Here is a 14332-nt window from a genome sequence, read left to right as displayed (position 1 = left end):
CCTGGGCTGTGATCACTCACGACGAGAGAAACGTCAAGTGATGTTCAAAATCCCGGTGTTATAACCTGAAAGAGAGCCAAAATTTGATCGCTGAGGGTTCAAAACATTTGCAACGATAATAACACCTTGCTGGCTGAGTGCACCGCCACACGCCCAAGCACGGCCGCGGTTTCCGCGAAACTTCCGAAACTCGCGACATCGACGCGACGGATGCAGAAAACTGATGAACAGCACCAACAATTCTTCGCCCACGAAGAGGAGTATTCTGGTTTACGACCTCTTACACAGCAACACCAGTCTACACACCATCGCCGCTCCCGGCCTCGGGCCCCCTCTCAATGGCTACTGTCATATCCTCGCAAACCAAGCCTCGCCCGCCGGCGCACCCCATTGACATCTTGAACAGCGACACAGCTCGCCTATACACGCACATACATCCGATCCTAGTCCTCTCGATCTATGCGTTCCAATTTCCCTCCATCGTCGCAGATCCTGTCCCCGCTCTCATCAAAACCCTCATCCCGCTCGCCGCACTACAGATTGCATACGTAGCAATATGTCTACCGCCGACCGGCGGCACAGCGACGCCGGTAATAGATAAGAAGAAGCCAGGGGAGAAGAAGAAGGTCGAGGGAAGCCTTGCGAAGACGATAGTGGTAGGTCATACCCCTCCAGCATGACGAGCAGATGTGTCGCAGCTGGGATAAAAGCGAATGGAGGCCATGCAAGCTGACAAGTACAACAGCCCGCATTCCTCTCCCTCATAACCGCCACCATCCTCTCCACCCCGCTCCTCACCGCAACCCTCGTCCTCTTCGGCGCCCCGCTTACTACACACCACGCACACACGCTCCTCGCTGGCGCACACATTTCCTTCCTCTCCACGCTGCCGCTCGTATACGTACATGGCGTCGACGGCGCTACCTGGAGGGAGATCATCGCGCTGTTGAGGCCCGTGGATGAGGTGTATGGTGGGATGATTGGGACGGTGGTAGGCGCGTGGTTGGGCGCAATTCCGATACCGTTGGATTGGGATAGGGAGTGGCAGAAGTGGCCGGTTACGATTGTTAGTGGGGCGTATGTTGGGTGGGCGGTGGGAAAACTACTTGGAGGATTGGTTTTTAAGGGGAAGAAGATTATGTTTGAATAGACGAAGGCATGGAGAGTGGGTAGCTGTGAGACGAGTATGAATATACCATGTAGCATACAACCGAGATGTGTGCCAGCCAAGGGCAAGCTTGTGATGTGTTGCCTGGAGGTTATCCATGACTTACATGTTTCGTTGAGCAGCATTGTGCCGCCATCACAGCAAATGCTGCTATTCTGGCATCGATATCAAGGAACATTGTGTCTTTTCACCGCAAGCCTAATAAATGGGTACATATGGAACACGAAGTCCCACTGTCACATCAAGATAGCAAAAGGGTCAAAGCAAGCCATGGAGCTGGATCTCCCGTCGGTCGACGAGCAGATAGACAGCCTCTTCCTGAGCTTTGGGGTATTGTTGACAGAGTTGAGCTCTGTCCTGGGCGTTGGCAAGTCTATTGCTGAGCGTTTTTGTAGGTCATTCACTTGACTAATTGACATTGGTTTTCGTATATTCATGACATCTGTGCGGCCCACAATGACGTGCTACTCTCATGGTAAGTAGTGAATATTGCGATGAGCTTCCATTATCGTGCTGTATTACACTTTCTGCGCCGTGTAGACAACTAAACGCAATCTTGTATAGTAGCGAAGTGTTTGATAACGTGAGATTTGTTTATATCATTCGATGGTGATGAAATCATAGCTAACAATGGTCGTTAATGGCGAATATCTCGTGTTCCACTTGATGGTTGGAGGTGCGACTGCGCTCTTTCTCTGGTGAGAGGTCCGGTGCAGGTCCCCAGCTTGTCAACAACTAAAAGTCAAGTCACGAAAGCATAATGTAGATATGTGGCACAAGTTTTGTTTTGACATTCTATTGATATGGCGTGGTGGAAGTGAAATGCAGATGCTAATCAACCGATATGAATTATTAGTAGGTCGCGAAAATGCTGCACAAGCAATATCACGATTTACTGAGATAAGAACTTGAAAACCTTACCCCCGGGGGGAAGCAATCGGGATGTTACCGAAGATGGTATCCCGTGGGAAGTAGAACTCATCCTCAGTGAGGTTCTCCATTGGCCTCAGGAGCGTTGGCGTAACTAGCCACCAAAGCCGCACGTCGGCGTGAATCAACTACACCAACATTGAGCACTTTAGCGACATAGACGTTAAAGACGCCAGCCGCTGGACCGCTATAGCCGCCGCCACCGCCATAGCCATAGTTGACGCAGCCCATGAGTGCTTCGAGGTCAGACATCGAGAAAACATCATAGTTCCCAGGTTCGGCACTCACCTCAGGCCTAGGAGCGTTCCGATGCCCATCCCACAGCACTGGGCAATGCTTATACAGCATCTCGCTCGCGAGAACGTCCAATGACCTAGGATCATGCTTGTCAGACATCGACTTGCGCGTTTCCGGGAGTGTAGAGACCCACTCTCGGAAGGCTTCCCACTCGGGGCCCTTGTCAGCCGGTAGGCGGAAACCACGCTCTTTATCGGCCTCATTATCATAGAGGTACCAGCTAAAGCGAGTCAGGTTGTTGTTCACGGCTTCTAACAGGTACAGGTCGTCGCTATGACCCTCAAGAGCCTCAATCGCCTCTCGCAACGGAATGCACAGAGCAGCCGCCGCCTTCTCACGCTCCAGCAGAGCTTCCAGCGTGCCGTTGGGCCGACATTCCCATAGCACCTTGATTGCGAGCTCGCGGATCTCAAGCAATGGTTTATTCCAGACCTCGAAGTCTAGGAATGCTGCTCGGAGGCGTTGCTGAGCATCAGGACTCGTGTGGGACGAGGTACGGGCTGGGAGGTTGGTCGTATGGTAGAGCGTCCCTTGAAGGCGGTACGAGTCCTCGGATTCATCGAGTGATTTGAGAATGCCTTGAAGGACCCTTTCACGCCTGACGATGCTGTTGTGGAGCTGCTTCTTAAGGACTGATCGGCTCTGCGAATCGTCACATTGGGAAACGTCAATCTTAATCATTGCGTTAGTCTTTAGGCTCTGAGCTTGGTGTTGTTGTTTTGGTGCTGAGGTAACTTTGCCTTTTCTGCTGTATGATGAAGGAGGCAATGTGTCTCTTGTAGTCCGCAAACCTGTCTGGCCATTGTGCAAGATGAGGAAACGGCATTGTGCAGATGTATGTGCTTTCATTGAATGTGTGTTGTGGTGACCTCACCGACATTGTGAGTTCGTCGCTCCCTTGTGGTAGCCACGTTCGGTGGTCCATTGGACAACGCTGCTGCGGTTTCTGAGGCCAAGACAATCTTGGAAAGAGAAGTCACGAGCGCGGCATCTCTTTTTCGAGACGTTCTAGTTGTTGCAAGACCCAAAATGCGGGCAAACGCAACTGCAGTTGTTTGGTCGAATAAAAAGGGATCGCCGTCAATATTTCCTTGAAGTTGCGCCACTTGACATTGAGCTGAGCCCCCGGAACATGGACAGAGGCAGCGGAAGATGCATATCTCTCTTCTGTGAACGGGAATAGCGTGATACCGAGAGACTTATGTACCAGGCAGTGGGAGTATTTGGCCAAGATACCAGAGTTCGTAATGCCACCCTCGAGCTCTGTTGTAATATCATCCCGGATCAGACAAAGTACGTTCCCTTCGCGCTCTACGTGTAAAATTCTCACACAGTGATTGCAGTAGACTTCGGTGAACCAATGCAGTTCTCGAAACAAGAGCAGTTGTTTGAGACGCGCACCGACGTTCCCAACATGTCCATGTTCTGATTTTGTTGATTGAAAATGGACTCGATGCCGGGCCGTCGACTTAATCGCTGGGAAGGACGAAACTAATGCGGGAAAGGACACGGTCTTGTGTCGTGCGTCTTCAAGTATTGTGTCCCACTCGAGTCCAAGAGCTTGCCGTAGCCGAGATATGTATTCACCATCCTGCCAGGCAAGGAAATGTTGGCTTGCTCTCCAGAAGAGGGAAAGAACATCCTCTTGATAATCTACAGTGAATGTCGATCCATCGCGGATAAGCGAAAGAATTGCATAGATACGATCTCTTTTGTCGAAGCATTGAGAGTGCCTGCATAATCGAAGGAGGTTCCAGAGCGAAGTGCCACCCGTTCCAATCCTACTGAATTGGACGGGAGCCGAAAGTGAATGAGTCTCTGATAGAGCCAGCGCTGTGCAAAGATTGCGAAAAGGCACCTCGAGGAGCCCATGTAACACGCGTGCGGTCTGAGCCAGAAGTACCTCCTGCACGATCCATGTACGTTTCCAATACACGTTGGAGCAGATCAGCGACATTCCTTCAAGAGAAATCTCGTGTGCACAATGCCAGGTCCTCCAGTCACCCTCACTGAGCCACTGAAATGTTCCGGTCAGATCGCCTTCTTCTCCAAGCCAGATGAGCACCTCCTTTGCGGCACTGTAGATAGACGACATGCGTTGGACCTCGTGATTCTTTTCTGAGATGTCGTCCTGATTGATGCATATGGCGTCGATCCAGAGTGCCTGATCCGGAAATCGTTCGCGAGCCATTCGCAGAAACCGATATAGGTTCTCACGAACCCAGAAAGGGTGACCATTGACAAGAATCTGATGTTGCACATTGGGATCGCCCCACGTATACGAGACGCACCGATACTCCGTGAAATCTTGGCTTTGAGAGACTTTTTGGGATCGACTCCTTCGTTGCGTGGAAACCGAGCCGAAGTGCCAGCCTAGTCGAATTGCAATCGCTTCCTCCGATGGCCCAGAGACAACGTGTAGTAGGCGTATAGCAGGCACAGATGCACGTAATGGTCGTTTACCTAGCGATTTGTACTTGAATGGCTGTTGCGGCGAAGGCGCAGATGCTTTGTGAAGGTCACGTAGCTTAATTGGCATACTGGATCATTAACAATATGTACGACAACGTTTATGGTGATCGAGGCGGCCATCAGTGAAGTAAAATCTTTTGTACATTAGAAGCCTGACCCCTATATCGTAAGCACACGGTTGAACTCAGCCTCCACGCAATGGCACGTTGTGGCGGTGCGACCAGCGCTGCCGTCCTCATTCTTGAGGACAAGAAAAAAAGAACATTTGGTTCGACAGCGACAGTTGGTGAAAGGGGAGAACGACATTGAAAACAAGAGAACGACAGAGAACAGAGGCGCAAGTGTCATGATCGGAAATGGAAGAACCGTTTGATATCATTAAGACCTAGAACCTGTCCTATACGCGAACAATTGACCTAGGGCTCCATACGTTCAGCCGTCGTAGCGGATAACGGAGTAAATAGCACTGCTGGCCCAACAGCCGAAGTAGATCCATTCAAGAACGGTCTGAAGTAGAGGAATAGACATTGAGGTGTCGAATTGAGCATGAGAAAGGAAATGTCGAGGCACGAGTCTTAGCGCGCGGCGCGTGGAGTGCCAAGCCCCGTGGCGGGGCCGCGCTAACTGGAAAAGATGTCGGCCGTGAACTTTTTTGAACCGAACGCTCGTGAGCAGCGACTTCAAACTTGCAAGCCTCCACCGTTCAAATTTCTTCCCAGTCGCAGGGGATAGATACACGGCAACGGCAAAGCGAACATAACCCACCACCGATTTCGACTCCCACACCACTCAGGGCGAGACCCGCGATCTCAATTGCGCTACACCGCAGTACGCACACCATGTCGAAGCGAAAGCTCAATGCGCACGACGTCCCAGAGGCTTCTGAGCCGTCTTCGCCCTCCGCAACACCGACGAAGAACGATGATACCCAAGAACAGACCGAGAAGCCCACGTTTTCGTCCTTCGGCCTGGAGCCCCGCCTGCTCCAGGGCATTCGAAACCAGAAATGGTCCGCGCCAACAACCGTACAAGAGAAGGTTGTACCGTTAGCACTGGAGGGAAAAGACATCTTGGCTAGGTCTGGCACCGGCACCGGCAAGACGGCGGCGTACCTGCTTCCTATACTTGACAAAATACTTCGTCGCACAGAAAAGCGCGTTACGTCGTCCCTCATACTCGTTCCGACGAAAGAGCTCGCTCTGCAAGTTTCGAGACTGGCTGTAAGGCTCGCCGCCTACTGTGGTCAAGATGTGCGAGTCCAGAATCTGGCGGGCAAAGAATCAGACGCCGTCCAGCGGGCCAAGCTTGCCGAGCTTCCTGACATTGTGGTAGCAACACCCGCACGGGCGGCTGCGAACATTGGAGCGCTATCATTGAAGTCCCTGGCCACACTCGTCGTCGATGAAGCCGATCTGATATTCGGATACGGGTTCAAGGACGACCTGGAAATTGTGTCGCAGAACATGCCCAAGGGTGTCCAGATTTTCCTCATGAGCGCAACACTCAGTACCGATGTCGAAGCCGTACAAGCACTTTTCTGCCGAGACCCGGTCATACTGAAATTGGACGACCTTGAGAAGGACGCGCAATTGGTTAAGCAATATGTCATTCCATGTGCCGAGCAAGACAAGTTCCTGCTGGCATACTCTCTATTCAAGTTGCAGCTTATTCGAGGGAAGACGATCGTTTTCGTCGGAGACACCGATCGCAGTTACCGGCTAAAGCTATTCCTCGAGCAGTTCGCAATCAAGAGCTGTGTGCTCAACAGCGAACTCCCTCTCGGTAAGTAGTCTTGCGTATAAAAATCATGTTACGATACTAAGATCGCATAGCATCGCGGCTTCATATCGTGGAAGAGTTCAACAAGAACATATACAACATTCTGATCACTTCGGATGATACCGAGCTGGTAGGCTCGATCACCAAAGATTCGGAATCAGAATCTCGCCCGCGGAAGAAGAAAGCCAAGCTCGAAGGCGGCAAGACGGACTCTGGAGTCTCGCGCGGCATTGATTTCCGTGACGTTAGGTGAGTCGCCCGACTATGAAAGGGTCGTACCTTGTTACCAAAGGACCATCCCCTCACACATGAGACAAGCACTGACTTTCTTCTAGCTGCGTAGTCAACTTCGATTTGCCGACAACATATCGCGCATATTTCCACAGGATAGGCAGGACGGCCCGCGCCGGCAAGAGCGGTACCGCGATCTCCTTCATGATACCCAAGGACCAGTACCGCAAGCACAAGAGCACCACCTTCGCTGGCTCCGAAAACGACGAAGAGATCCTGAAGAAGATTGACAAGCACCAGCAACCAGGCCAGAAAATAGAAGACTGGACTTTCGACATGAAGAGGCTGGAGCCGTTCCGTTATCGCTTTGCAGACGCGCTGAGGGCCGTGACAAGGATCGCCGTGCGCGAGGCGCGCATCAAGGAAATCCGCATGGAGCTTACAAAGTCCCAAAAGCTGTCTAGATACTTTGAGGAGAACCCAGAGGAATTGGAGCACCTCAGGCATGATCAGACTTTGAACCACCCGGCGCGCATTCAGCCGCATCTTAAGCATGGTACGTTCCCTATCTACTATTCTTGACTTTCGGGGTAGCAACTGACTGTGTCACAGTACCCGATTACCTACTTCCCGGTGGAAAGAAACCGCAGGACATCGGCTTCGTGGCCTTGGACAAACCGAAGAGGAGATTCGTGAAGGGCAAGGGGAAGAAGGTGGTGCGCGGCAGGAATGGCAAAATTGATCCGCTGAAGACGTTTAACGCGAGGGGCAAGGGGAAGAAATAGGGGAAATAGGAAGTAGATGAAATAAAATGGTAGTCCCGATAATTAGCTGATGGCATTGAACTCGTGATTCTGAGAGTCGGTGGCTGTTGGCGCATCATGATCGTCTTGCTGGTGTAGGTCATGATGGTTTCTGAGTGGTGTGTTTGCGATGGAATCGTGAGAAGTGGTACACTAAACAGAGGGGTAGATGCTGCTTGCACGGAGTGGGCATATGTGAGTGGAGAAGATAAACTTGAGTTCTACCTGACGACAAAGCTGCAGTGTGAGTGAAGGCTCATATGGTTAAGAGAAGGAAGAAATGAATAATACATGCAATTGTGCTCGTTGAAAGATATAGCGTCATTCGGTCCTAATGAGGACTCTGTCGAAGCTACCGCATTGCACCACCCAGCCACGATGTCGATACCCTGAGAAACGGGTACAGAGCTACAAAATCCAGGTGGTGTGCCGATGTTCGTGTTTGATTCTTAGTGAAGATATTTCCGCTGAATCCAATGCCGACATGAAGGGACCTGGGTCGTACATCCAGATCATGTTACCCAATGCCGGATTCATCTGCATCGCCTTGCTGTCCTTCTACCCTTTCTTCTTAGGGCATCACACACAACTGTCCATGTTGCTCATCTTCTTGCGCTCGAAATCGTGTGCTACCCATACTGTCAGGCAGCTGTGACATTTCCAGTAGATCCTCCGCACCCCGTTCTTATCCCTGGGATAGGTATATTTGCCCTCTGGGTCACAAGCCGGACATTCCTTCATCTCAATCTCTGATTGGTGCAATCCCTGGCCCTGCCAAATTCTGTCACATCCGATGCATGCCCAAAAAGTGCACGTCATACCGGCCTGGAATTTGTGACGTGTGCCTGCCAATGGTGGTCCCCAGAAATTACCAGTCTTCTGGTGGTACTTGGGCGCATAAGTTACGTTCGATACCAGAACAGGCATATCAGTGCACTGGCGACAGAGACGGGTGTCCTTGACGGGCGTAGCGATGCGGCAACGGAAGCAGGCATCGCTGTCTCTACGTTGCGACGTCGAAGAGGTGAAAGTGTTCCCAGTTGCGAGGAACTGAGGTTCGTAACCGCGGTCGAATAGGTCGGCGCTCGCTTTGGGCATCCTGTCTTTGATGTGGCCTTTCTTGATCTTCAAGATATCTTCATCTGACACACGCACATCCATGCTATCTATCATACGCATTGCTATCTTCCTCGCCTCAGCGACGAGTGCATCGTCCGTGTCAGAACCGAGCGATTCATACACCGCATTGACTAGAGAGATGGCGTTGTCAATGCTGGTCTTTCTGACGCGGTCGATATCAATGGCGAAGAATGCCACGGCAGGCGGCAATCCGTCAGGGATGCCATACCGCTTTCCTAGTACGTACAGATAAACGTGCTTTGTACATTGGTAGAAGATCTTGCTTGCATCTTCCACTACCACCGGTACGTATTCTCCGGTGTAGCAGAATTGCAGCAATTCAAGAAAACAAGCCCAGGAGGCGCAGGGTGCCGTGTTCTCGGGTACGACGCAATTACAGAGAGTGTCACTGAACAATTGGCCAAACAGCTTGACATCGCTCGGGTGATGACCGAGTACTCGGATACGGTCGATGAAAGGACGACCAACAAGACGGTCGGCAAACCACGAGGACTTTGCTGAGAGAATTGTTGAATGCGCCTTGAAGACGTGGCCTTTGCCGTGCTCGATAGTGACGTCGTAGAACATGCCGGTTCTGAAGAGACTGGAGTACACAGTCAGTATCTTCCACTCTAAGTACCCCCGCTATGCATCATCATACTAAACATTGTGGGGTTTTCCTAATGAGTACTTACTGTTTGTTGAAGTCTTTCGGTGGTGTCCAGTTTTCACGCTGGACTGATCCCGCCATGACGGAGTACGGTAGATTCGAGCTGAGGAAAATTTGAGGGACAGAGGGTAGACGGAGTGAGAAGTGTTTTAGAGACGAAACAGGGACAGTAAGTCGTCAGGTAAGCGGTCGTTTACCAGCGGCAGAGCCTTCCTGCCTTCACTTTGCGCCACGAAAGCTACGACGCCACGTAAAGGCGCAAGTAAGTGATCAAGTCAACAAGCCTAAAATAGTGTCCTGTAAAATTAGGTGGTAGTGAAATGCGGACGTGAATTACAGCGGTATCGATAAATGTTGCATACATCTTCAAGACCATCGTCGCTGAGCCTTTTTTCTTTATCGATGGTAAACGCAGAAAATTTGTTTTGATTGATGAAAAGTATTATTGAACAGCCTCTATGGACCTGGAAACATACAGTGTGTACCCGGGAGGCTTGAGGCTTTGAGTGCAGTAGATTGGACGTGCCACAGACTAGTCAATAGGGAAAGTAATCGACATTCGAATCTACGTTTAAAGAGACACTGTCGGGACAGTCAAGAACCCTTGAGCTGATTTAAGTGTGGAACTATGGCAATGGAGCATCCTCGTACTTTGAGTGGCCGTGGATGCTCAAAGCTGCTGTAGAGAAGTGAAATACGATCTTTGATCTCAAGGTTTTATCCGAGAACATGAATGTGCGCACATCTCCACCCAAGGCTTGAAAGCTGCACCATTGATATGCTTAGAAGATACACTATGTGCGTATAGCTCCAGGTATGAAAGTAGGCTTTCAACAAGTTCTAGACACCATGAATATCCTTCGGACAGCAGATACACGACTTCAGCTCCGGCTCTGAGCAGGAATTGACCACCACATCTGCTCGCCAGAGTGCTTTGCACTGGATACAGATCCACTCCAAGTCCACCGCGACGGATACGTCCGTTTTTTGTAGACAGTACCGAGGACCGGATACACAACTAGGACAGTCGACCAGAACATCTGTCTGTGTCTGGGTACGATCGGTGCGCCAGACCGCCCCACAAGGACATTTCCACATGGTCAATGTCACTGTGAGTCCCTGTTTCATGTCATTGCCGTAGGCAGGACAGTAGGGGCATGGTCTATCACAGCTCGTGGGCGATGTATCTTTCCCCGACTTGTCAAGATGAATGATGGTCCCGCAACGGGGGCACTTCCATGATGAAAAATTATGAATCTTTCCTTTGGTATCGATGAGGGTAGAGATTTTGTCGGCTGTTGTCGCGGCATATCCAACGATATTCTTGATCTCTCCCCAGGTGGACGACTCATCAAATAAATCGAAGCCGTGAAGCTGGGAGACCGTCTCCAAGAATTGAGGATTGTCGACAAGCGTTGAACCGCCGGTGCTTAGGATAGCCTTGATGGTTCCTCGGCAGGCCTTCTTCGTCTCGGGATCTTGAAGATGTCGCGTCGCTGTCGTGGAGAACGCCTTCAGCGAATGCTCTGAGAGTCCTGCGATTTTGAGACAATCACTGAACATGTAGATGACCGCATGCAGTCGAACCTCGGAGGTGGTTTCGGCACGATTATCGCCGGGCATCGAGCCTGGAACGGCGTAAGATCCGGTGTAGCAGTACGAGAGGGCGTTCTTGACGATGTCGATTGAGCGTACCTCAAGGATAGTGCTTACGGTGTACAGAGTAATTGTGCGATCCTAGTCGCGGCCATGTTAGGTTGGTTCCAGGCACAAAGCACCTTCCCGCTTGCCTACCTCTTTCAATTTTGCGATACGCTCGGCGAACAAAGGTGATTTTGCGACCAGGACGACGGAATGCGCCTTGAGCTTTTGACCCGCCACTTCGAGGGTGAGGTCAGAGAACATTCCCGTCTTTAAGAGCCTAGATTCAATGTCAGCGCTCTAGCAGCAATTCAAGGTCGCAGTTTCAACTCACTCGGCGTAGAAGTCTTTTGAACCTGACTTTGTCTCCTGGCCTGCAGCGGCAACCATGATACCGGAAGACATGGCGACTTCTATCGGCCACGACGTTGCGGATGTTATGTGGGAGTCCAAGGCGATCAGCGAAGAAATTTCGAAAGCCTCTGGTGGAGGCAGGAAGTGAAGTACTATGCTAAGCGAAGGTGATTGTGAAAGTGAGAGGAACCGGATAAGAAAATTTAGACCAAAGCCTGCCGCGAAGACGACACGAAAAGAAAGGTGAGCATACTCACTTTGTAGAAAATGAATGCCAAGAGCAACATTTGGACGTCACAATGCTCATTTTCGATGTGATGGGAACAGAACTCAAAACCTAGAACATCTCTCTGAATGGAGAGTGGAGAGTAAGAGCTGTATTGGATCGCCATTTCTGTGTACAAGCCATCCCAAAAATTCCCATCGATACATTTTCAAGGAAATTTCCGTCCAGCTGCGATATGCAGTCGAGTACTTCCGACCATAGGAGGCACGTTTCCTGACAACTCTATTTCAAGATATTTCTGGACGCCCAACTTATTCGAAATACCAAAGCCAGCAACCAAGGTATCTTCCTAAGCCTGGCGCTTATTCACAAGCGGCTCTATATGTCGGCACCGTCATCGTGCGCCCTACTGTAGATGGCGCTCAACAGTAGCTTGTTCAGGTCCGGATCTCCCATGTTAATATCCACGAAGTCATCAGAGCTTGTGTAACTACGGGCATCTTGCTTCAAGTAATCGTCCAATATTTCGACACCGGCTTTTCGGATACTGGCTTCGGTGTGATCCAGCAGGTGTTTAACCCAATCAAGCACCTCGTGAGCGTGGCACTCTTTGCAGTCGCGGGCGATTCGAACTGCGACGTGACGGCAAAGTGAGATTATATTGTAGGTTTTAGCCAAGGCATGAACTTGAAAGTGAAGCTCCGCCTTCTCTTTGACAGTCGCAAGAAGTGTAGCGGTCCCCGGATAGTCTCCACAATAGCAGAAGCGCACCAAGGCTTTGAGTGCTTTCATTGAGGTGTCTGGCGGTAGGAGGATAAAGAAGTGCTCATCATACTGTTGACCCTTAGCTCTAAAAGATCAGATGCGTCCTGCGTTCCTACTCACGTGAGATTTCTGAGAAAACAATTCTCTCAGCACTTCTGACTCGGGGCCAAGGATGGCTCTATGAGCCAGGATTTCGTCCTTTTCGGCAATGCGCAGTGTCACATCCGCGATCGCTCCGGACTCGAACAGTCTAAGACCCGTCAGCGACGCTGTCTGATAGCGGAAAATTTTCAGATACATACTTCAAGCGATCATGTTTCTGCTTGGGCGTCAGCGTTGCGAGAGCTGTCAGTTCCGACGCCATCGTGTGGAGAAAGGAAGGAACTAATTTGTGAGATACCTCACAGGAGTGGAGGTAGGTTTGGTGGAGAGGCGGTCCAAATTCAGACGTTGAATAGCTACTAAGGTGCTGGCAGGTTTCACCTCGGCAAACGCCTGCAAACGAAAGGTGAGAGTGAACGTTTTCAGTGACGACATTGCGATCAAATCGCATTATGCACCATTCGAAGAATAGAACAGGCGCGCCCATAAAGTCAATTTACTCACTATTATGTGCTCGAACAGAATGTGTGTGATCCACCTGGAGTGGAAAAGACAGTTCAATTACCTATTGTAAATTGTGCATAATGCCCGGTTGGAGCTGTTCCAGCCTCTTGCAAAGTGAATCCCAGACATACGTAGCTCTCTTCTCGTCCTTCGCTACCGCGGCATATTCTTGCACGGCACCGGTACGCATATAGAGGCCGTGCGTTTCCCGACCTGCTGACGCAGCCTTTACAATGAGTCGTGATCCTTCCTCAGTGGAGCGAGCGGTGAGTGATCTAAAGACGCCACCGGCAACCTTGATAGCGCCTTTGACCTCGCTCCCAAGATCGGATTTGCAGAACATTGGATCCATGGCGTTAATAACAATTGGATGTGCATTGGTCGTCGTGGGCGGATCAACGATGGTGGCCAACTTCCTGATTGTGTATATCTGCAGCAATTTGGACAGATTGTATCTGGTATGGTTAGAGTCCACGCGGGACATGAGAATAAGGTTGGAAAATGTGCTCACTGGTTGAACTTATTCACGTGCGACTGGTCTTTGAACCAACCAAAAAGATCGTCTCCATGATTCTCGGGGTACTTGGCGGCATCGTATAGAGCGGACGCCACGGTAGTCATGACAGGTGTTACTTGGTATCTGCGAGCGGTCTCCTTCAATTTCGGGATGAGCTGGAAGGCGAGCAAGAACGTCCCGATATTGTTGACAGCGAGTGTACGTTCCGTGTCGTAAACGACCTTGAAATTGAAGGCTGAGATACCAGCATTGTTGATCAAGACGTCCAGTCGAGACAATTGATTGGCGCGCTCAACGAAGCTTCGGATTGACTGAGGCGACTCTATGTCAAGTTCCCAGATCTCCAATATGTCGGGTTTACATTTGGTGATGGCTTCAATCTCTCGTTTTGCCACCTGACCGTGTGGTTCATTGCGGCAGCCGATAATGACCTTGTTGGCCGCCAGGCGAACAATATGCTTCACTGTTTCTTTGCCGAGTCCGCGGTTGCCACCTGTGACAATGACAGTCTTATCTGCGAAAGAAGCGGCGGGCTTGGGAATTTTGGCAAAATATTGCGTGTAAAAGAAGTCCCTTGCTGTGGGCTGCCGGAAATTGTTAGGACTTCAAAGCAAGGCTCTGCGTCTCGAAGCTTACCATGATCAACTTTATTCAAGCTCAACTGTCTGAATCAAAGCGTCCGCTGTTTGAGCGAAGGCAGCCATGTTTATACTCTTTGTTATTCGCAAACTCTTTCCCTCTCTACACAGCAAAG

The 14332-nt window shown here is 50.6% G+C and overlaps 5 protein-coding genes across 5 annotated transcripts; 2 read left to right on the top strand and 3 right to left on the bottom strand.

Moving 5' to 3' along the window:
* Nucleotides 1-338: 338 nt before the first annotated feature.
* On the top strand, nucleotides 339-1150 carry GPI11 (Glycosylphosphatidylinositol (GPI) anchor assembly protein; the record flags this gene model as incomplete). Its single annotated transcript, XM_056212343.1, has 2 exons — nucleotides 339-656; nucleotides 746-1150. 2 exons carry the CDS (start codon nucleotides 339-341, stop codon nucleotides 1148-1150), a joined length of 723 nt encoding a protein of 240 aa, XP_056072651.1.
* Nucleotides 1151-2152: 1002 nt separating this feature from the next.
* On the bottom strand, nucleotides 2153-3244 carry N0V89_003541 (uncharacterized protein; the record flags this gene model as incomplete). Its single annotated transcript, XM_056212342.1, has 1 exon — nucleotides 2153-3244. One exon carries the CDS (start codon nucleotides 3242-3244, stop codon nucleotides 2153-2155), a length of 1092 nt encoding a protein of 363 aa, XP_056072650.1.
* A 2462-nt stretch (nucleotides 3245-5706) lies between these two features.
* DBP9 (ATP-dependent DNA/RNA helicase) lies at nucleotides 5707-7662 on the top strand (the record flags this gene model as incomplete). Its single annotated transcript, XM_056212341.1, has 4 exons — nucleotides 5707-6649; nucleotides 6700-6895; nucleotides 6982-7433; nucleotides 7490-7662. The coding sequence occupies 4 exons, from the start codon at nucleotides 5707-5709 to the stop codon at nucleotides 7660-7662; spliced, it is 1764 nt and encodes a 587-aa protein (XP_056072649.1).
* A 597-nt stretch (nucleotides 7663-8259) lies between these two features.
* Nucleotides 8260-11515, bottom strand: N0V89_003539 (uncharacterized protein; the record flags this gene model as incomplete). Its single annotated transcript, XM_056212340.1, has 5 exons — nucleotides 8260-9403; nucleotides 9495-9572; nucleotides 10704-11177; nucleotides 11241-11390; nucleotides 11445-11515. The coding sequence occupies 5 exons, from the start codon at nucleotides 11513-11515 to the stop codon at nucleotides 8260-8262; spliced, it is 1917 nt and encodes a 638-aa protein (XP_056072648.1).
* A 553-nt stretch (nucleotides 11516-12068) lies between these two features.
* N0V89_003538 (uncharacterized protein) lies at nucleotides 12069-14217 on the bottom strand (the record flags this gene model as incomplete). The annotated part of the gene is made up of 7 exons (XM_056212339.1): nucleotides 12069-12524; nucleotides 12576-12705; nucleotides 12758-12774; nucleotides 13062-13095; nucleotides 13193-13516; nucleotides 13573-14162; nucleotides 14215-14217. 7 exons carry the CDS (start codon nucleotides 14215-14217, stop codon nucleotides 12069-12071), a joined length of 1554 nt encoding a protein of 517 aa, XP_056072647.1.
* Nucleotides 14218-14332: the final 115 nt, after the last annotated feature.

Source organism: Didymosphaeria variabile, assembly GCF_027946475.1.
Source record: "Didymosphaeria variabile strain IMI 356815 chromosome Unknown scaffold_3, whole genome shotgun sequence".
Classification (NCBI taxonomy): Eukaryota; Fungi; Ascomycota; class Dothideomycetes; order Pleosporales; family Didymosphaeriaceae; genus Didymosphaeria; species Didymosphaeria variabile.
Note: the sequence above shows the minus strand (reverse complement) of the source record. Positions and strands in the feature narration are given on the sequence as shown.